Source organism: Cavia porcellus, unplaced genomic scaffold (genome assembly GCF_034190915.1).
Source record: "Cavia porcellus strain 051 isolate PalLab524CR breed Dunkin Hartley unplaced genomic scaffold, mCavPor4.1 scaffold_17, whole genome shotgun sequence".
Classification (NCBI taxonomy): domain Eukaryota; kingdom Metazoa; phylum Chordata; class Mammalia; order Rodentia; family Caviidae; genus Cavia; species Cavia porcellus.
Genome location: NW_026947500.1, coordinates 30549924 through 30572424, shown reverse-complemented (window position 1 = coordinate 30572424; position 22501 = coordinate 30549924). Strand labels below are relative to the sequence as shown.

Genomic DNA, 22501 nt, shown 5'->3' with positions numbered 1-22501 from the left:
TAAGGTCACAACAGCAGGCCTCAGGGTCAACACAGAAACCTTTCTTTCTGAGGGCCAGCACTGAACTCACTGCAAAAAGGGTCTGTGAATGTTTGGGAACACCAGAGGCCTACGTGGCTGGGACTCTGATTTCATCAGTCCCCTCCTCCTGCCCTCACCCCCACTCCACCCTTGGAGTGGGGCTGAATGCTTCCCACTCCCACTCAGGTTGCAGCCCCCTCAAGGAGTGCTCTTCCCCTGCATCCCTCTTTCTTTACTCCCTGTGAGTCTCTGCTTCAGCACCAACTTCTCCATGAGCCATATCCAGCTTAAAAGAGCACCCGAACACCTACTAATTCCAGCCTGGGGTGTCCCGCACATGAGCAGTACCCACCCATGTCTGGGGAGAGGTGGAGATGGAGGGTGGGTGATGGGAGGCTGGCAATATGTATACAGGAGAGGATGGGTGAATGGTTGGGTGGGTGAGTGGATGAGTGGGGGACATGTGGATGTGTAGGTGAACTTTCTGGGATAAACACCATTTCCAGAGCAGGGGTAGGGTGAACAGAGGGTCTGGGGGGCTCTGGAACACTCTCTTAAATAATACTGGGCAGGTGCGAGGGAGGCAACCCCCGAGAGGGCTGCTGCAAGATCAGGGCTAATCCAGAACTGGACAAAGGAGTCATTTGCACCCAAACATCAGGTAGATCAGGGAAGCTCACAGGGGTCTTAGGGAATGTGTGGAGGAGGGGTATACAGTCAGACTACACTGAGGAAGGCCAGGAAGGCCCAGGGGCAGGGACAGATGGAGGGGTGTCAGGTACAGAGAAGGCCAGTTCTGAGTAGCCTGGGGCAGGCAGGTCAGGAAGAGGTAGTCTGAGGAAAGGGGTCAGAGACTAGAACTCAAAGACCCTGGGAAGATTTTTGGGAAGCTGTACAGCTGAGGGGGACTGGGCAGAACTTCAGGGGGCCTTCAGGGGGCCTTCGGGGGGCTCTGGCAACAAAGAAACTGCAGCTGCCTCTGGGGTGGGCAGAGAGAAGCCTGAGGGTCTGAGGGGGACCCCAGGGAGTCAGGCAATACCACGTGGGCCCTGGACCCTCTGTGCCCACCAAGCACCTCCCTCCTGCCTTGTCTTTGTGCAGCTGGGAGTGCCCCTCAATTGTGCCTTCCACATCTCACTTGCAATTTTCTGACTCCCCAGCCCTCCTATCTACAAGCCCAAATCTTTCTCCCCTAACCAGCCTGCTCTGATCATAGCTTCCCAAATTGCTCAAAGTAGTTCTTGGGTGTGTGGGAAGCAAGTCTGCCCCTGCAGACCCCAAGAGGCCTGCATCACAACCCAATGCCCCCCATTGGGAAATGCAATCGATTAGGGAACAGCAAATGCAAAGATTTGAAGATTTGGGAAAGGGCAAAATTCCCAAGTGTCTGGGTGAGAGACCCTCCCCAAAGCCAAAGGCCCTGAGAACACAGAGGTCCTCCTTCCTTCCCGCTCAGGACCCCTCCCACAATGGGGTGGGCAGAGCAGATCTGCTGATGAGGGTGTTGGGGGCTGAAATCGGGTAGAGTCATGGGACAGAGGGAAGAGGCCAAGCCTCAAGCATTTATGCACCCCCTCACTCTCCTCTTACGCTCAGAAACCCCAAAGGTCAGAGGCCAGCCCAGCCGAGCAGGGGACACAGGGCCAGCAGCCCTCTTCTCTATCTACAGCACCCAGTAGGGGTGGGAACACAGGGAGGCCCTCATCTTGGGAGGAGTGAAGATGCGTGGCAGGCAGCCATCCCAGGTAACAGCACAGAGGCTACTGCAGGGGTGTCCAGAGCCTCCCAGAAGCAGCCCAGCCCCAGCCCAAAGTTCAGAGAGCTATACCCTGGGGCTGACATAAAGGGCCCTGGGCCCCTTCCTTGGAAACCAGCCCCCCATATCCCTCCTCCCATATGCCCCCAATCTTTGATGACTAGGTGCCTGAAATTGTCTCAGACTTGCCACCCCCCACCCTGCCCCCGGCCCCCATCCCCCCCACCCTCACAGGAGCTCTTCCTGATCTCAAGTCCAGCCCCCTCCACCCACCTCCTGCCCAGTCTCCCAAGAGGCCAGCCTCCATCCCCCAATCCCATCCCCCAAGTGAAAGAACAAATAACTCAAAATAGTGATTTTTAAATGCTTTATTAAAATTGCGAGCGATAACAAGTTAAAGACAAAACCCATGCATTAGGTTTCGCCAGGAATGAGCGTGTTAACGGAGTTAAGTTGAGGTGGACACAGCTGCAACAAGATGGACTGACACAGCAGCACAGGTGACAAATGGTGTCCAACGCGTGGGGGGTCTTCAGGTGATGGTAAAGGGGGGACCCAAGAGAGGGGTCCCACTGAAGACAACATGGGAATAGGGAAGAGACAAGATGGAGGGCCACACTAGGCACGGGAGGCCAGACAGGTGCCGGAGATAAGATGGTGGTGACCTTGGAGAGAGCGGCAAAACTGGGAGCACAGAGGGCCATAACAAGCGCCCCAGGAGTACCCAGCCCAGTGAGGCAAAAATTACTGAGTGGGTGGGTATCCAGAAGAATGGGCAGGTAATTTGGGGTGCCTCAGAGTCTTTTGGATTTCACGCCAATTTGTCTACATTCTTCTCCAATTCTGACAATTTTGCTCTTTGGGTTTCTGTCCAATGTTCCGAATGGCCCATTCTCCAGACGCTTGCTAAGGGGCCCCCTGTGCGGGGTTGGGCTGACATGTACCTCCCCCAGGGTCATGCCAGCCCCGCCGCCAGGACCCAGAAGCCTCGGGCCTCTAAATTGTTAGTCAGACCTCATGCAGGGGGGCTGCACTGGGGGCAAAAAAGGTGGGGGTGAGGTAGACGAACCACCCAGCCGCCCGGTTCCCTGCACAGTCCTAGGCACCATGATGTGGCTGCCATGGCATTGCCAGACCCGAAAGCCTCGGGGCCCAAGCGACCCCACTCAATGGCCAGCTCTCGTGCTCTGCCGGCTCAAATCCTCCTGGCTTCCCCAACTCCCTGGCCTCATCCCACTCTGCCCAAAGGAGGGTCTGCAGAGCTCCAGCTCTCCTGAGGACAGGGTGGGTGCTGAGGGGTGGAAAAGGTGTCACTGAAGGGGGGGGAGGGCTCCTCAAGTGTGTGGAAGGCGACCACGTGCTCCTGCCCGATGGAGTCTCTCTGCTCACACATCCATAACCCCTTCCCCCTTGACTGGCTGCAGGCCAGCCAAGGGCCCCATCTTTGTGGCCTCCGAGCACCTTCCCAACACCTGGGGAGACACCACCCAGCCCCTCCTCCAGCCCTCAGAACCTCTGGGGACTAAGCCACTATCCCCAGAAGCCAGACCAGGAAGCGGCCTTTTTCTTCCCCTGACTTCTCCGTGGGGCATTGTGGCCAATACCCTAAGGAGGCCCCACTCTCAACTCAATCCAAGCGACAGGAACAGGTTAAAAATCAAAGGGTGATAAATGGCGGAGAGCAGGACATGATGACAAGTGGCAAAGATGGTATTCGCACATTGTTTGGGGTCACTGCTCCCCTGGTAACATAGGGGATGGGAGTATAATTCAATTTTGAGCGCATAAAAGCTAACTGATAAAAAAAAAAAGAGAGAGAAAAAAAAAAAAGGAAATATGCCCCAAGAAACAAAGGGGAAATGATCAATTGATGTAAAATTTGGCTCCTGATTTCTCCGTAATTCTGCAAATTGAGCTGTTTCTCCTCCTGATTCTTCCCTCCAAAATCTCCCCGGACCATCTTCTACCTCAGAGCTCCCCCCACCCAGCCCCCACTGCCCCCCACCCACCCCTCCAACCGCCAGACTTCCCACTCTCTCCACTATCAGGGCAAAGATGATTCTTTGGTGCTCAGGGCGGGGGATCCCCAGATCTTTCTCCCAGGAGCACACTGGTGGGGGCAGACCTTGCTTGCTAACACCACCTCTAATCTGACCAAACTCATTCCTCACTCTGGGAGCATGGTGGCACCTGGGAACTCGGGCCATGAAAACAGCCGAGAGAATTTGAGGTGGAACTCTGCTTAATCTACACGATGTGGGTCAGAAGTGAGGGTTGTTTCTTTTTTGATTGCTTTCATCCAATTAGGGGTGTGTGTGTGTGGGCGTGTGTGTGTGTGGGCGTGTGTGTGTGTGTGTGTGTGTGTGTGCGCGCGTGTGCGTGTGCGTGTGTGTGTGTGTGTGTGTGAGATGTGTGTGTGCTCAGGTGTGTATGTGTGCATGTGTGAGGTAGGTGTGTGTATGCATGTGTGAAGGTACGTGGGGTGGGCGCACATGTACATGTGGGCAGGTGTTGTGTGCATGTGACTGTGTAGGGATGAGTGTGTGCTTTCTAGGATAGAGACTGAGATCTAAGAATTTGGGGGGTGGGGTTAGCGCCAATTAAACTTTACTTTCAGGAGTAAAAGGTTTTCAGGCTGTTCCCTTCCTTTGATGTCAATGGGTCAAGTCCACCTAACACCCTGGCGGCTCCCTGATGGAAAATGGGTGAGGAATGAGTCTGGTGGCCGCTGTTCTTAGGCAGCCAACACTGAAAGTGCTCAACGGAAATGAGTAGGTGATGGTGTAGCAGCACTGGCATGCCCACCTGCAAACTTTTGGGGTCCCCCTTCCTTCCTCTTGCTGGTCCAACCTAGTTGACTCAAGGTCAGAGGGAGGAAGAGGAAGGGGGAGGGTGTGCCGAATTCCTTTACTTTCTCCAATTGTTTCTAAGCCAATTCCTTTTTAGTATCTTTTCAGCCAATTGGTTTTTCAGGGTTTTTTTTTTAAAGGCTAATCAGTGTTTTTAAAAAGTCAATTAGTTTTAAGGGGCTTTTTCAATTGTTTTGATGTGCATTGTAGAATTTGGGAGGGGGTGTATGTGGGGGATATGTAAATCTAATAGGTTTTGTCTTTGAAGATGTTGCTATGACTCCCTCAGCCCGGTGGAGTGGGGCCAGGGGAGCACCCTGATGTGGGGAGGCGGGGCACAGGGGCTGGGGTAGAGAAACATACTGGGGTGGAAACAGAACAGAGAGATCTTAGAGGTGGGACGTGATGGAAATGTCCCTGCTCAAGAGGAGGTCACGAGCGCGATGGTACACATTGCAGAATTACAACAATTTGGCTCACTTCTGGTTGCTGGACTTCTCCGAAGAGGTATCATCACCGTGGGTGGGGTCTTTGGAGGTCAGGACCGTCAGGGGATGGTGACGCTTGGCCTCTTTGAATGCTTCAAGCTCCTTAGAGAGCATTCGACCCCGGCGTGCGCGCAGGAGGGCTGGCAGGCCTCGGCGCAGGCGCTGAGTAGATTGTCTCCAGGTGTCATATTGGAAAAACTTGCCCACGGGGTATCTGGGGAAATTGTCCTGGGAAAGAAGGAACAATCAACAGGTCAGCCTTATAGGCTCTACCCCCAAAGCCACCTGCCCAGACCTCCTCGGCAGCACCTTCAATGAAGTCAACATCCACTGGGGGGTGGGGGCACTGGCCAAGAAGACCTATGGGACCGCCCCCCCCTTTGTACTTCAAGCTAAAGCTGGCTATGTCCTTCTTGGCTAAGGGGTCCCACCTGCCAGGAGATACACCTAACATCCTATCCCTCATTTTTAGAAAGAGGGGAAAGGTCCAGGGTCTCACCGGAAGCACGGCCAAAGAGGCTGACACGTCCCTCTCGGACTTGGCGGGGGTGGCACAGTAAGTCTCCAGGAGGGCCAGGTCGCAGCTGCGGAAGCAGCACTCTTCAACGATGCCACGGCTGCGACGGCTCACACGGCTTGCGGGTCTGCCTAGAAATTCCAGGAGATAGTCACAGTCAGTGCCCATCAAAGCCACCCCGGGGGGGGGGGGCTGCCCAGGCTAGGCCCTGGTCACGCTGCAGGGCAGGCAGAGGAGCCCAGAAAGGACAGAGATGGAAGGGGCATGCTGCAGGACCAGCCCCTGGCCTCTGGTGCCTCCTGCCTGGGATGTGAATTCCCAGGGCGGGTGTTGGAGGTAGTCTGGAACATAGGTGGGGTTTGTGAGCCCAGCAAGGAGCCTGGCCCCACAGGTGTGGCCCACAACCTGCAGGGGTCCGTGTCCCCAAGCGTTGAGACAGGGAGGATTGGGCAGGAGAGAACAAGACGGGAGGGGAGGAGTGAGGAGTCGCATTAACCACTCCCTTCTCTTCTCCCGTCTTTCCCCTCTCCCCCACGGCACTCAGGTCTGAGGCTTGGCTGGGAGGACAGTCACTTTGGGCACCAAAGGGCTGGTGTCATCGGTGGGAGGAGGGACAGGGGTCCCCAGCTTGGGGGTCCCATTAGTGGGCTTGGCCCATTTCTCCTCTTAGGAAAGCCTAGGGGAGCAATTCCCTCAGCAAGGACCAATGGCACGGGGCCTGCAGTGCCACGTCCTGCCCCGCCAAGGAGACAGATGAAAGGGAGAACACAAGAGAGGCCAGGGCAGCAAGGGCTTCAGAGCATCCAGCAGCAGGAGTACTTTTCAGAAAGAAGTTGGAAATGTAGGTACATCTTGTCAGCCTGTTTCACAGATGGGTAAGTAGAGGCTGCAGAGGAGGAGGTCACGTGGCTAGTGCCAGGTGGAGAAGACAAGGAAGTACATAACAGCAAGAGAAGTCACTGTTCCTGATGCCCCTCCTCCTCCAACCCCACCCAGGCATGTCCCTCTAGCTCCCCTCTTCTGGGAGCAGTGAGGCCCCCCCCAACCCCCCAGGCTGAAAGATCAAGAGAAAATTGTGAGAAACAGTCAAAGCAGGTTGGTACCCCACACTGCTGCCAGGACCCCAAACCCTGGAGTTCTCCTCTCCTCCCCCAAGGCTGCATGTGCACAATCAGCTCTGCTACTCGCTATGTATGCTTTTATTTTTATTGATCTTACGCATATCAAACTTTAAATCTGATCACTCGTGAACACACGCCCCCCCGCGCCCCTCCCCCCCCCGTTGAAATGTTCAAACGGTACAGGAAAGAAGGCAGAGGCTACAGTTCTGCCCAAGGGGCACGGTGTCTTGGCAGTGGGGACTTGTGCCCAGCCCACCAGGAACTCCCACCTCCCACCCCCCACCCCATGGAGACCCTGTGAGCCCACTGAGGTACGGGGCCTGCGGCCAGCTGCACATGCGTGCCAGGCATGGGGTGGGGGGGTGCTCAGTAAATCCTTGCGGGAGGCCGTATCTTCTCCAAGTCTCAGAGGTGACGTGGGCTCTAAATATCCCCTTGCCCGTTTCACAGCCCCCATCCCACAGAGTCTGACTGAGGGTACCCACTGCATACTCTCCTCTCCCCGCCCATCCCCTCCAAGTTACTTACTGAAATAGAAGCCGCGGTCCCCACAGACAAACTGGAGGGTGTCCACCAGCTCCCCGCCGCACAGGGTCTCACTGGGGCGGTAAGCAGCAATGCAGCACGAGGCGAAGGCCAAGAAGGTGAGTAGCACCAACATCGACTTCCCCATTGAAATCCCCATTGGTATCTGCAAAAGACAGAGACAGCCTGACCTGAGTGAGGGCTCCACCCCCCGCCCCAGTCTCCAGGCACCTCCCCCACGCCCAGATTCCCAGTCATTCAGCTGAAATGTAAAAGTCCAGCTTCCTTTTTAATTTTAATTTTTTAAAAAGTGCATATGTTAATTGCTGAGGCCAGGCAACTGGAGAACGGACCGGTCTGGGGGTCAGACGACGTGCTCTGTAGCTTTAAATTGCAAGGTACATTAGCACTTTTACATGTGGACCACCATTCGCTCATCATGATTACAGGAGCGCAGTCACACCCACAGCCAAGGGGCCAGCGCTGGACACTGGAATGGTCTCCCTCCTGTGACATCATGGGGGTGGGGCCAGAGCCAGACGAAGGGCACGGTTACTACTGTTGGGGCCTCCAAGCAACCGCCAAGATGGCAAATAGCTCCACCTATGTGGAGCATGTATGTCCTAGAGGACCAATCCCTGGCCTCCCAAACCCCAGCTGGGCAGGGAGGTCCAGGAGGACCACGGCGCTCCAAACATGCAGGCAAACCCCGCTGGGCCAGCCTCTCCCCTTCAGCCTGTATGCGCAAAGCTAGGTAAAAGAGCCAATGGTTAGTAAAACTGTGCCGCCCACAGTCCCAGGAGCCTTAGTCTCCTGAATCACCCAGCCCTCCCACTCCAGCCTGCCCTGGACATAACAAAACTCACAGAAGCCCCCTTTTCAGGCCTCAAATCATGCCTCGGAGTTCTTCCGTAACCAACGCACCATCCCCCTACTGTCCCCAAGACCCCGTGCACCTCAGAAGGAGCTGGAGAGACCGGGTCAGATCACCAGAGAGGCCAAGTACCAGGTCCCTCCAGGTACTTGGCCTCTGCTACAGGCTGGAGGGGCTGTTCATTGTAGAACACACCGCTCCGTAGCTGAGTGGCTAAAGAGCCAGCTGGGGCAACAGTTAATCGGCTCCTTTAGGTACGGCAGACGCGAACTACAAAGCAGGTTACTCTGGCCCCTACTTCTGGGGTCCTCCAGGCTGGTGGCCTAGCTTCCTTCCACGGGTCCATGCAATAAATCACGTCAGATGGAGCAGGGAATAAGAAAGATACAATCTTACTTATTCCCTGCTTGTCAAGCCATTGCTACCTTCATGAAAAAAAATCCAAAAACCACCTCTCCTAACCTCTCCAACAGAACTAAGCCACCCCGCCGCCCCTCTGCTGCTTCTTCCAAATCCTGGGAGCAAGCAAACTCAGCCAGCTGGCCGCTCAGCCGCAGTCGGTGTGCGGGGTAGCTCCATCTGCTGCCCCCGAGGTCCCTTCCACAAATCCCACCACTCTAGCTCCAGGTTCAGCCCTAGATGCCAGCAGAAAGCGGAGGACGGTGAGGAGGCATGTGGAGGTGCCAGACAGGTGAAGACCCAGGAGAAACCCTGAAGCCGCTGCTGAGGAAGGGAGAGGAGAAGGGAGGGAAGGGAAGCAGGTGAAGGAGCGAGGGAACCAGGTGAAAACTGGCGAAGGCTCAGGGGAGAAGCAGGGCGCTGAGGCCGCAGGCCGGGCTGCAGGGGCGCAGGCCGGAGGCTCTGCCGTTGCCCTCAGCAACCAGGCAGGCCGAAGCAGGATGGCAGCTGGGTCCTTACTCCACAGCCCCGTTACCTCGGCTGGACAGGAGGCTCGCTGGGGCTGGAGGAGGAAGAGGAGAAGTAGGTGGAAGCTGGAGGTGTCTCTCAGAAGAGAAGTTAGTGTCCAGTTTGCAAGCTGGTCAGTGCCTCCGCTTTTATGTCTGAGTCGGCTCCTCCCAGCCCCGGCTCCACCCTACCCCCACCCCTTCGCCGCTGACCACTCCTCCCGCCCCCTTTGCACCCGCCCCCTCCCTCCTTCCAGCCAGTCTCTTCTCTCCTGCACCCCCAACCGCTAGTACTGGATCATCCCTTAGTAAAGTACCATGGGGGGGCTCATCCTGCACCCCCAGCCCATCTCTGGCAAGACAATAGGGGGCGGGGGGCACCATTCCATCCCCTTGTATGGAAACTTCCACTCTGCCAGGGGCAGGGCAGCTGCCCCCTCTGCAGGCCCTTCTGAGCCTCAAACTGGCCCCTCTCCCCCAGATTCCTAGTTGGAAATGTGGGGACAGGGGAGAGATGGGGGTAGGAGCGAAATACATTGCAAATGTGGCGTCTGGCATTACCCTTTTGCCAACTCGGTCCCCCTCCTGGCCCCACCCACCCCGTCTTCCTCTCTCAGTCTTGCTGGCACCAAGTCAACATACCAGGGTGGGCTTCCAAGACCGCCCCCCTCCTCATTACCCAACACCCTGAGGGGACTGCGCCCGCACGGCACAAATCTCACGTTTTCAGAACCACCGCTCCCCCCCAAACTCACACACACCCACAAACCGACCAGGAAGTCGCCCGTGTCGACTGCACACACCTCCTCGGCGCTTCTCGACGCCCCCCCCCCGATTGCTTTGCAAGAGGGAGAGCCAGGGGTACCCCGAGGGAACCCGACCCCAGCCCCCAGCCCTTTCCCGGCCAGTGGGAACCCCAGGCCCCAGCTGGGCGGGCGGGAGGAAGAGCCAGGCGTCCTGCGCGCCTGCCTGCCCTCCTCGCCCCGATGGTCCACGCCGCTTACCTGGAAGCCGGCGACGCTGCCGCCCACCTCCCTGCTGCGTGATCGCAAACCGAACAGCGGGCGTTGGCCCTCCTGCCGGACACTCCTCTGCCAGCGCCGCTCTGGCCGGGTCGCAGGGGCCGAATGTGCGACGGGGCAGAACGGGGGGATGGCTTATTTTTTGGGGGGGGACTCTTCTGCTTCTTTAGGAAGGACGGGCTATCTTTGGGCTGGGGCGGGCCAGATGTTGTACTTTTAGGGGGGGAAAGGGTATCGGGAAATGAGGTCAGCTGTTGTACCAAGGATAGAGGGGGTCAGAGATAGTGAGAGAGACAGAGTGAACGTGAAGGGGGGGGGGACAAAGAGTGGGCAAGAGGGAGAGAGGACAGCGAGAGGCGGGCAGGCTCACAGCGGGAGAGAACAGCACGGAGAGAAACAGAAAGCGTATAATTAATCCACTTTGGTAGGGGAAGGCAGGGGGAGGACGTGAGGGGGGAGGGAGTCGGAGGCGAGGAGTTGGGGGGGCGGGAGGGAGCTCAGGGAAGGTGGCGGTGGAGTAGCGGGGCCGCGCGGACGCGGTGAGAGTAGCGGGGCGAGGAGAAGCTAAGGAAAGGACGCAACGTCGGGGACTGGGACTGGGGACGGTGTTGACCGGGACGGAGTGGAGGCGTCACCCGAGACGCGGGCGCCCAGCTCGGTTTGGGCCGACGGAGCCCTCGGCCGTCGCAAGCCCGGGTCTCAGGGGGAGGGAAGGAGTGGCGGCGCCGCGGCCGCTCGGGACGCAGCTAGGAAGGGGGAGCGGCCGGGGTGCGCGCCGGGGAGGGCTGGGGGGGAGCGCGGGGGATGACAACGCCGGCGGCCTGCAAGCCGGACTGCCTGCGGGGGGAACCGCCTCCTCTGGCGAAGCGGGGACCGGCGTTGAGGTAGACGAAGGAGGAGACGGCGGGGAATCCGCAGGCCCGACGGAGCGCGACCCCGCCGACGGCGCCCAGGACGGGAGTTAGCAGCAATCAGCGGACGACGTCGACGCGGGGCCGCCAGCCCGGGTGGAGGCGCTGGCGGGCCGAGCGCGGGCGGGCGTGGGCCAGGAGGCGGGGGCGGCCGGAAGGGGGGGCCGGGGGCCGGCTTGGCCTCACGCAGCTCCGCCGGAGAGCAGGCGAACTGCGGGCGCCAACGCCCGGTTCTTATAGCCGCGCCACCCCGCGGCTCGGCGCCCGCTCGGGCCCGCTGGCCGAGAGCCCGCGCCAATGGGCGCCCGCGGGGCTCTCGCCCCGCCCCGGGACCGCCCCCGCAACTCGAGCCACCGGAGGGAACGCGGGCTGGGGGCCCGAGGCCCCGGGGCAACCGCTGGGGGGGGGCGGTGGGTGCAGGGACTCGAGGCTAGGGTGGGGGGCTGGGAGATGCCGAAGGCGAACGAAACCCGTATCTCTATTCTAAATAATTCTGGGGGTCTCCTCTAGGGTTTCTGGGGTGCCAGGGCGCCCTGCGCTCCAGCGCTGGGGACGTGGGGCCAGCAGGCGTAGGCATCGTCCCAGGCCTTAGCAGTGGTGAGAGTCCCTGCGCCCTGCCAGTAGGCTACCTGGCGGGAGGGTCTGGCCAGCTCATGGGCGCAGGTGACTCGGCGCTGGGTCGCGGATCCCCGCTGGTAACTCTCGGCGGAGGAAATATCCCCAAGCTCGGGTAGGGTGCGAGGCGGCCACCTGCCCAAGTAGTCTGGGCGGGCTGCGAGGCACCTCAAGTCGCAATCGGATCCCGAGCGCCCCCCGGTGCCGCGCGGCAGCCCGGAACAGCCCCGGCAGCTTCCAGCGGCGGGGCTGGAGAAGGCTGACTGGGTCCAGTCCAATCTGCCCCAGGCATGGAGCCTGCCCGCAAAAGCTTTGCTCTCCGGAGGAGAAAAAAGCTCAAGTCCTACCTGCATGACTGAGCTCACCGGGATGCGTCTAAGCAGCTCGCCTTTGAGGCCCACCCAAAATATCCGGATAATGGTTCCCCCGTCCTCAGTGCGTTGGACTTGCGTAGGCGCAGGTTCAGCCACGGGGGCCACCACGATTATCTGGGGGGCTGGGGAAACCATCTCCTGGAGAGTTTGGACGATGTGAGAAGGCACTGTGATTTTCACCAAGTCAAAACCACTCACAATCCCCTGCGCCCCCGCCCCCGATCACCCCCAGCAGTCCCGGCCGCCTGCCTGCGTTTCGCGGAGAGGAAGGGGCCGCGGGCGGCGGAAGCCCCAGCGCCGGCTAGCCCCCTTGCTCCGCCATCAATCACTGCGCCCGCGCTGGCGCGCGCTGCCCCAAGCGCTAAGCTCGGCTGGCTGGCTGGAGGCGCCGCGCCGCCTAACCCGGAGCGCCTCTCTGCGTCCCACCGACTCCAGATTCTGCCCGCACTGCCTCGGGGCAGCCAAGCCGCTCGGCCCACAATTGTGGTCTTTTGCTAAAAGTAAACGAAAGTGGCGTCGGTTTCGGAGCGCCAAATCGAAGGGAGTGCGGCCGACGAGCGGGTAACCCGCAGCTGGGTCCTGCGCTCCTCGCTGGCCTCCGGGGCGGCCGTTGAAAACTAGCTCCTTCCTACCCGTTTGATCAGAACGGCAGCGGGTGCGGGCAGGAACCAGGCTGGGGTCGCAGAGGCGGCAGGACCCGGGCCGCTGAGAAGCTCACCGCGAAGTTGAAGGCAGCGTCTGCAGGCGCAGGAAGAGCCGAGGCAGCGGGCGGGCGGGCGAGCGCTCTGTGGCGGACAGTGGACGCTGCTGAAGGTGAGCGAGACCCCGGGGGGGCAGTCCCCAGTGTCCGGGGGGAACGCCCAGTCCGTTGGAAGACTTAGGGACAATGCCCAAATTTGGGGGAACTGGGGGACAATGCCCAGTCGTTTTCCTGGTTAGGAGACAAGTACTGCCCACGTCCTGGCGATCGCGCTGCGGTCAGAACTGTGTCTGGGGTACAGAAAGAAAATTTTCCAAAATCCTAGTTGCTCTGGGGACTCTGTAGGAGACGCTAAGAGGCCTGAAACCAGTGCCCGCCGTGCACGGGATTGGGGAAGCCTAGGGCAGTCAGCGGGCCGGGAACAATGCCCAAATTTCGGAATTGCACGATGGATCTCTGATTTGCAGCCCAAAGAACGATTGTCCCGAAGTAGGGGCGCCCAGGAGAGAGTCAACAAATGTGGGAACAATAATAAATGAATTTGAGACTTCAGAAAAATAAAGTCCACAACTGGGAGATGAAGGAAATTGTAACCATGAAATTGGGGGACACAGTGACATAGATCTAAAGTGAAGGAAACTAGCATGTTGATCTCAAGATTGGGGGGGGGGTCCCCCAAAGTCACAGACTAGTTTGTTTGGGGGTGAGGGCTTTGTTGTTGTTGTTGTTGTTGAACCAAAGAAAATTCTCAACATGAAATTTGGGGAAACCTAAGGGACACAAAGTTTAAAATCACAGAATGAAAACAAGGGACATATTTTAGGAGTCTAAGCAAATTCTTCAAGGGAGGTAGGGATTAATGTCCATATTTTAAGAATGCAGCTCACTAGCTGGAGACTTGTAACACACGGGGAAAGTAGCCTCCATATTTAGTGAGGTACAGGGAAGATCTTGTGATCTTTAGAACTCCAGAAGCACTGTCTAAATTTTGGGGAACCCAAAGTGTAGGCAGTACATTTGGGGGATGCAGACCTCAATGTCCATTTTAATTTTAAAAACAGACTTCAGTTCATTTATTTTTGTTGAACAAGAGCCAAAAATCTTGTAGTTTTCCTGGACATGGTTGGCATGTAAGGAACCCCAGTAAAATATAGTCTCAATTTTGGGGGTCCATGGAAATTACTAAATGGCCATGGAGACCTAAATTTCAGAAAGCCAAATTAGAAGCTAGGAAACTAATAAGGCACAAATATTTAAAAACTTTTAGGATTTTGGGGACATTTTTCAGTGTGCTTTGGGGGACTCATGGAATATTGCCTAAGTTTAGGGAAACTCAAAGTAAGGTCATATAATGCAATAAAGTTCATTAAAGCTTAATAAAAGCTTAATTGTTCTGCGGAAGAAAAAAGTCTCAGTTTGTTTTGGTGTACTTCATTTTGGGGGCTTTGGGGAAATAATTTTTTAACCAAGGATCCAGGAAAGTTACTTGAGATGTTTAGAGGACTTGGGGGTTCAATACCTAAGTTTTAGGGAACACAAAATTCCTAAATTGTGGGGTCTGGAAAATCATTGTGAAGATTATTCAGGATTTGCAGCAAATATTGCTTAACTGTGGAGGGTTCAGTGGGTACATAGGTTGCTTTCCAGCCCCAGAGCTTCTTTTCTGTAACTTAATAATAATAATTATGTATTTGGGGGCTGGAGGGCGTAGCCTAATATTTGAGAGAGTCTAACTTGGGCAAACATGGAGGATCAGGAAAAGGATTTGGTGTAGTCCTAGGATTTGGATGTTTGCACTTTAGAAAATCCAGATTCTTATTAGTAAAGTAAGAGGGCTCATGGAACCTTTTAATAAATATTCAATATATCATGTTGCAGGGGAAAATGCTCAGAATAGGAATTGAGGACATTCGATGAAGATAGTTACAACAAGAAATAGGCTCTGCCTAAGAGTTAGTTCTGTGTATGATGTGACCCAGAGACACAGGACATTATTTGAAAGAATAAAGGTAGAAAACCTTCCCGGCACAGTGGAATACATCTTGGATAATTGCTCAGTGGGCTTTGGAGGCCTGGATTACAAGTGGCTATGTCTTAAAGAACCTGATCAGTGGCCAGGGAGCCTGTAGGGTCTTGGAAATAAATATCCCAAATCCTCATGACTGTGGAGGAAAATTGTACATTAAATTTTAGGAATCACTTGTAAAAGCATTCTGTTTGTGGAATAGAGAAAATCAAAGTATAGATCGTTCTAAGGTGCTGGGTGCAATATGTATCTTTGAGGGGAGGTATAGGGAACAAAGTTCAACACGTAGAGTTCCAGGAAAATTGCTCAGTGTCCTGGGGGGCAGACCTGGTGTTTAGTGCACAAAACGTAGGGAACCCAAGTTAGAGCAAAAGATTGTGAAACTCAGTGGACAGTGTTCCAAAGTGTGATGAATCAGAATAGGGCCGAAATGTGGGGGAGGTCAGAAAAGGGATGGTAAACTAAAGATACCCTGGAGCTAATAGCTGACATTGTAGAAATGTAGGGTAAATGTTCCACTTGTTTTAGGGACAGTACCTAAAAACCAGAAAAACACTAAATGAAAAAAAAAAAAAAACCCATACTTTGAGAAGCCAGCAGGATCTGTCAGTATGATTACAGAACTATGGGTCACTGTTTAAATTTTAAGAAACCCCGGGTGGTGGTCTGTAAATCTGTGGGAGCCAGAAGCAAGTATATAAATCTGCTAAAAGCCTAGATGAAAACAAATTTGGGGACCCAGGCTAAGTAGTGCAGACTGGGGACACTAGCAGGGGTTTCACGCCTTTTAAAGTGTTTGGAAATAAAGGCACAAAAGAAAAATTCTTGTGAGCTGTACAAATGCTGAACGCATTAGGACGATTTAAAGAGCAATGCTTAAATCTGGAGGATTCCATAAACAGTAACGCTGGAATTCAGGGGTTACAAGGAAGTTGCTGGATGTATTGGAACCCTGGAGAGCTGGGGCTGCATTTTAGGGCAAACTCCTGGCTGGAGGGGAATGCGTTGCGCGGGTCCACCGCAGCTAGGGACCCTGGCGGAGTGGTGGCGCCCTCCCCGGGGAATGCGGATGCGGGCTGTGAGGCCTCAGCTCCGGAAAGGGATAAGAGGGCTGCGGGGCAGGTAGCACCGGGCGCCCTGGCGCACACGCCCAAATGAATTTAGCTTTTCATTCTGTAGCCTTCTCGCCACCGGGAGGGGTGCCCTGGTGGGAGCCAGTACAGAGCGGGCGCCTGCTTGGAAAGGAGACACTCGAGGGCCGTGAGGGAGCGCCCGGGGCGTTGCCCCTCGGGTCTTCCCAGGGCTGCGGGCTCCCAGCCTCGCCGCCGCGGAGGAGGCCTGCGGGCGCCCCGCCGCCACTGCGCCCCACGCGCTTCTGCGCTGCGAGCCTAGGCGAAGCCGCGGCCGGGCCGCCGCCGGGGGCAGGCTCCTCCCCGGCTCGTCTTAGGGGCTCGGAGCACCCCCGGCGGCCACCCCAGCCTGCCCCGGCCCTCTGCGCGCACCCACCTGGCTGAAACCAACCCCCAAACGACGATGAAACTCATTTTGTCTGGGCAGTGCAAAACAGAAGAGGAAGTGAGAAAGCGAAGGAGAAATATGGGGGGCAGGCAGGATTGCATGGTGGTGGGGTGCCAGGGGTCTCCTTTCGTTTTCTCGGAGAGAATTTTCATGACAAACCTCCCCACTCTGGCTGGGGGAAAATTCAGTTCCTTAAAGGCAAATATTGAACCCACATGCAAGCTTACCATGCGGGGCTGCGCTGTGCTGGGAACAAGGCCACCCCCTTAGCACTGGGCAGTGTTAGGGGTGAAGGACAGTGACTGGCGGGGTGGGGCGCTGTGGGTGGGGATGCCAGAGAAGGGGCGCTGCTGGGAGGCAGCATTATGATGGGAATCATGGGATCAGTACAGTGAGGATTGCTTGTCCCTCCTGTCACCCATAAAGACAGTCCAGATTGGGGCTGAGGGAGCATCTCAAAGCCTAACACTCTGGAAAGGCAGGAATTAATGGCATTGGACAGGTGTGGGGACCCAAGCAGGGCAGAAGCATCTCCTTTACATTAGCTTGGCAAGACCTGGACGACCCTCCCCCCACTCTCCATGAAAAGCAGTTCATTTTCCACCCAGAGCATGAGGCACGTGGGGAATGTTCCCCCCTTCAAATTCCAGTCTGCATCAATCACTGTGTCCCATTCCAAGAACATCTGGCCTGTCTCCCCCCACCCCACCCATCACTGCCCCCCTTTCCCTTCCCTTCCCTCCTGCAGCCTCCGTGCTGGCTTTCAGGCCTGCTTGGTAGGGGTGTGCGCCTGTAGACAGGAGGGAGCCTTCAGCGAGGGGGCTCTGGTCTGCTGACGTTGTTTCCCACTCCAGGGAGACTTGTAAATTTGGGGGTGAGAAACGTTTTTAAAAGTGCCTGTCTGCACCCCAACTCCTTGTGAGACCACAGTCATTTCCAATTCTTGCCGAGGGTCTCTGTTAAGGAGAGACAAACCTAGGACTCCCTATGACCCAGCTCTGGGCTCTGCACCTTTTCTCTAGGCCTGGGCAGATAGGAGAGTAACAGGCCTTTGCAGAATCTGGGCTTTCCTCCTCCTCCTCTGGGATACCAGGAGGGCAGTCACAGCAGTGGCCCATTTAGGGGCCCACTTTCTGCTTTCTGCTCCACAGAAGTGGCCAGCTACCTGGAGGAGCCACTGTTCATGCTCAGGGATGCATGTCTGGATGTTGCAAGGTAGGAAGAAGACCGAGGTCACCTTGGGTGGCCACTGTGGATCCACCAAGGCACAGGGAACCATGCCAGTGCAGGCAAGGACAAGGCACACATTCTTCATTTCCCTTGGGTCGGCCTGTGGAGGCCTCACCTGGTCTTCTTTAATCAAAAGTGGGCTGATGGGACAAGCAGGAAGGAAGGTGGAGTAGGTCCGGGTCACCCTGGATTCAATAAGTGGGCCATCCATGCCCCCAACTAGCACCAGTGCTGGGTTCTCTCCCTTTTCCTCTACCCTCTATTTCCCTCTTCTTTCCGCACCCCTATGGAAGGAAGGATCCTACCAACAGCCTGGGGATTGGGGCTGGGGTATCCATCTGCAGGAGCTTGACTGGCAGGAACTTCTGCTCCCAAGTACCCGCCTCTCACCCCACCCATCCCCTGGCACTGTGGCAGCAGGATCCCCTCTTTGGACTGGAAACCCCAAATTCCAAAACAAATAAACACTTGCTCCAAACATCAGACTCATTCCCACTGAGCCCGGCCTGCGGCCCTGGCCTGTGGTTCTGATGTCTCCCCCAGCCCTCAGCAAGCCCTCCCCAGCACCCCATACTCATCAAACCTCCCAGGTGCCCACTGTCCGTGGAGCCCAGCCCAGGATTTACACATCCACCTCTGTCCTCTTGTTAGGGAGGGGGGTCCTCTCTCACACCCAGCAGGTTGCTTGTGGCCAAGTGCACAAAGAAGACTTCTCCCCTGGACTCAACACACACAGCTCAGTGTCATCCTAAAAACCAGAGGCCTGCATCCGGAACCAGAACCCCTCATGTGACAACGGGTGGCCCAAACTACCTCCTGCTGAAGCTGTAAGTAGGTAGGGGTGTAGGGGTCAGGGTGGAGTTCCTCTGGGGAGGGGGAGCAGGGGACACACTCGGGACCTATGCTACTCACTACATTGTTTTATTTAGTATCTGAACTTTAATAAAAGTTCTTAACTTCTCTGTGGGATGGGCACAGAGGCATGGAAAAGGATGGCCCATGTAGCCCATCCTGGAAGCGGCCTGTGACACCAGCTGTCAGGCGTGAACACAGCCCTGCTTGGCCCCACCTCCCTGTGCTCCCTAGGACCCAGAGCCCCTCTCCCCCTGACCCCAGTACCTGACTGAACCGGCGTGGCCAACCACTGGACTTGCTCGAAGTTGCCTGGATGGACGCAGAAGCAGCTCTAGCCCGGTTCTTTCTAGCTACCTCTCACCCCCACCCCACCCCCACATACAGGAAGCCCCATTGACTTCCAGAAGACAATGGAATAGTGATACCATCATTTGGGGCACTCAGAGTGCCTCTTTGGTCATTATCTCCTGCTGGTCACAGGTCAGTCAGGATGCCTGAGTCTGTCACCCACTTTGGCACAGGGAGACACTGAAAGCTCAAGCCCCCTTATGTCCCCATGCTGGGGATGAACTCAGCTGTGCTTAAGTTCCCCACTTCTGCCCATCTGACGATGCTTCCCTGTCTTCCTCCCTCTGTCCTTTTCTCCGGCCTCAAATCCTGACCTCACCAGACGCCCCTGCCTTCCCCCTTGGGCTGCCTGCTCTTTCCCTCTACCGTCATCTGCCCACGACAAAGAAGCAAACTCTTCTTCCTCTCCCAGGAATTCCCTCCAAGAACCTCCATGCTACAGAGACAGACCGCAAGGACCCTTCTCTGCCCACACCTGAGCCCCAGGGAGGGAAGCACCTGGATTCCAGACACCAGCTGTGCCACTGAAAATACCCCCAGCCATGGCTGGCTCCTTGTAAAATGGGAAGGTGGCTTCAAAGGTGTGCCTTGTCGGGGTCTGAACTGTGAAGGAGTCCAGGATGCAGGAAGAACCACATTAGTGCTCCTCTCTGTGCTGTCTAGATGCTGACACTCACCTTCCTGGGGCCTGGGCCGGCTGCTGGCCTCAGTTCTGGATGCTTGGTGATCGCCTGGTCCACGCACCACCTTCTTGAGGCTGGGCAGCTCTTTGGCAGCGCTGGTCTGCTGCAGCTCAGGCTGGGGGTGCGGGCTGGGCCAGAGTCTGAGCCACAGAAGGTGCCACGTCCTGGAACTGGGGACTGGGCTCCGTTTCCTTTAAGAGCTCAGCAGTGACTTTCAGCCCTTAGAGAATAGCAAAGGGATGTTCTTGAGATCATGCTTGTCTTTTTTTTTAAAGGAGCCTTACTCCAGCTCGAGCCCTGGTGCTCCCCCTCCCCTTGCTGCTGGGTGGAAGGCTTGTGGCCATGCCAGGCCACGGGCACCATCTCTTCCTCTTATTCCTTCAGCTGCCTGGTATCAAAGTAAGAGAGAAACTCACTTCGCCACATCTGACAGTTGTGGATGGAGAAGCAGGAGGCTATTTTGTTGCAGGGTTTCCCTCTTCCTAGTGGGGTAAGCTTCCTAGTGGGGGCCCTGGGCGGGGGCACTGCACACAAAGTACCTGCATGTGAGGGGTCACAGCACAACCTGCAAGTCTCTCCCTCCGCTCCCAGCTTACATGGAAGCAAAGGGGATTAGGGCAAAACTCCAAGGACCCAGGCTCCACGTAAGAGAAGCCCAGGGAGGAGGTGGTTAGGCTTCACAGGGTAAGGGGCCATGACTATAGACTCCACAGTGGGCCCACGGGGTTCCACAATGCAGGGGAGAAACACACGCACGCGTGGATGTACCCCTGGGGAAACCTCCATTGCCCGCATTGAGTGTTGGGGGCAGAAGAGTCTGAGGGTGGCAGGAGCAGCTGGGCTCACAGTCAGGGAGAAAGCAGCTTTCCCTTGTAAAACACTGCCGGGAGATCACAAGAGGCATCCTCTTGTCCCTGAGCCTCACCTGCTCCTTTCTGGGCGGTGGCTGGGAGGTACGGGGAGTACGCAAAGAGGGCAGCTTTACTTTTTAAACGGTATAAATACGCACATGCAGACGCACACGCGCGCATGCGCCCATGCGCAGCTGTAGGATCTCAGCCCTGAGTCCTCCCTACAGTCTGTCCCTTTTGTCTTTGAGACTGGGAGTAGGGGAGGAAGAGGGGTGAGGGGTGCGCAGGGAGAGGATGGAAAGAATGAAGCCAGAAGAACGTTCTCATGAAGAAAACTCTTCCTTTTACATTTGCAGAAACAGCTGTCCACTCCTGCTGGGAAGAGCAGCCCTACCCTCATCTCTTGGCCCTGCCATCTTGCTTGGCGGATTAGTAAAAGAAAATCTGGTTTACTTACAAAAGGCTCTGTGGCTTTGTAACCCTATTGACTAGTACTCTCCCTGGCTGTCTTTCCTGGCCTTTGGAATCTGTCTCACTGGGCCCTTTGAGCATCTTCTCCTCCATCAGAGGCCAGGCTCCTTGATGCCCCAAGCCCCCACTTCAGTTACAGCCTTCCCAACACACAGAGGGTACAGTGCGTGGGGGGCCAGCCTGGTTACCTGTGCTCTAGTTAATGTGTTGTCCCTGAAGCTCCTGGCTGCTGGTTAAAGAGGACTGGGGAGTCAACGGTTCCCAAGCCTCTCTGCTGAAACCGGCGGGGTCGATATTAGCAGTCTCCCCCAAAGGATGGGGTCCTCTGATTAGGGTGCTCAGACCCTCCAGCAGGATCAAGAGAGGCAGAGGGAGACAAAGCTGAGGATGGAGAAGTGATGAGCATTTTTAGAGTGAGTGTGGTAACCGGGCCCCTTGGGGGTGGGCCACCCTGTTCATCACTGCGTATGGCACTTGCTCCAATGCCAGTTTGCCCCTTACCACCATGTCCCCTCCACATTATTCCCCAGGCTCCTTCAAGTTTGTGGAGCTTCATGGCAGTTCTACTGCTGGGGACACTAAGGCCTTGGCTATGGCACTTTCCCACACTGAGGCACAGGGGGGCTTTAAGGGGGGAGCTTCAGCTGTCCCTGACCCCACAGGAGCACCTCTGCATGTGGGCATCAGCTGGGAGCACGCTTAGCTAATAGGTGCAGAGTGCATGGAGGTGGGGGTGGGTGGGGCTTCACTAAAGTGACCCTGGGGGGTCACCTGACCCCCCAGAAGGCCCCGGGGGTATGGCACTGGTAAAATGGGGACAGGGTTCGAGAACGAGCAAAAAAAATTTGCTTCAATGCAGGCAAAACACAATCCAGCCATGTCTCTTCACACTCCATGAGCATATGGCTTCCATGGAGGTTTCCTCCTTCATCTGCCATCTGACCTGAGCCCCTGCACTCTCTGTGCAGTGCCAGCACGAGCCCTACGGGTGCAAGTGGCATGCCACAGGCAATGAGTGGTCGCAGGCCCTTCTGGGTAGGGTGATGACTGACAGGGTTCGTGGGGGCTTTAGCACCTAGTTGGAACTCCCACTTAGCACTAAAAGCAGCTAGGGAGGACTCAGAAGCAAGACCTGTTTGGATTTCCCTGGATTTCACTGGAAATCTGAAGTCTCTGTCCATAGCATTGAGGGAGAGCAGGGAGCAAAGAAAATTTTCTCAAGAAGCAAAGACATATATATAATCCCCCAAAAGCCACCAGTCCCCAGCCTCCCTGTGTGCTTGCACGCCCACCACTCATTCTGTTCGTGTTTATTTTACCCAACTTACCAGCTCACGTTAGGATTTAATTCCCTCCTCTCCTATTTTCTCTCAAGTCCTCATTTGAACCCCTTTCCTTAATTATTTTTAAACAGGGGAATTCTGAGACAGAGTTTTTGCTTGTTATTCAGGCTGCCCTTAAACTATTTGGTCCAGGCTGGCCTTGAACTCACACCAATCCATACACCTCAGCCTCCAGAGGGCTGGGATGACAGGCACATATCACCACGCCCAGTGAACTCCTTAGCAAGAAGGATAAGGCATATAGGGGGGGCTCTCAGCGGGGAAGATGGGGACTCAACTACGATGAGGGTGTCCCAGCCGGATGCAGAAGCCCCCCCCCCCCCCCCGAGCCACACTATCCTGTGGGAGAAGCCACACTCACCAGGACTCTGGATGGAGAGGAATTCGAGGACGCTACTGACCTCAAGTCGGTTCCAGGGTGCATAGATGGGTCTAGCAGCCAGCCTCCACACTTCTCAGGGTCAAGAAGTTCCCTGCCCCTGCTAGCTCCACTTGGTT

General features: G+C 56.2%; 1 protein-coding gene and 1 long non-coding RNA gene across 6 annotated transcripts; one reads left to right on the top strand and one right to left on the bottom strand.

Annotated features, from left to right (window-relative positions):
- Positions 1–2130: 2130 nt before the first annotated feature.
- On the bottom strand, positions 2131–19510 carry Igf2 (insulin like growth factor 2). Of its 5 annotated transcripts, none has more exons than XM_023564439.2 (4): positions 19333–19510; positions 7281–7443; positions 5614–5762; positions 2131–5342 (listed from the first exon to the last, which is right to left on the bottom strand). In XM_023564439.2, exons 2-4 carry the CDS (start codon positions 7435–7437, stop codon positions 5103–5105), a joined length of 546 nt encoding a protein of 181 aa, XP_023420207.1. In that variant the 5' UTR covers positions 7438–7443; positions 19333–19510; the 3' UTR covers positions 2131–5102. The 5 variants fall into 5 exon arrangements, with proteins under 5 accessions (XP_023420207.1, XP_013006344.1, XP_003468186.1 ...); XM_013150890.3 differs by lacking the exon at positions 19333–19510 and adding an exon at positions 12697–12833; XM_003468138.5 differs by lacking the exon at positions 19333–19510 and adding an exon at positions 11952–12116.
- On the top strand, positions 12056–20648 carry LOC134470925 (uncharacterized). Its single transcript, XR_010040188.1, has 3 exons — positions 12056–12791; positions 17374–19828; positions 20546–20648. It is a non-coding gene; the product is annotated as an uncharacterized LOC134470925 (long non-coding RNA).
- Positions 20649–22501: the final 1853 nt, after the last annotated feature.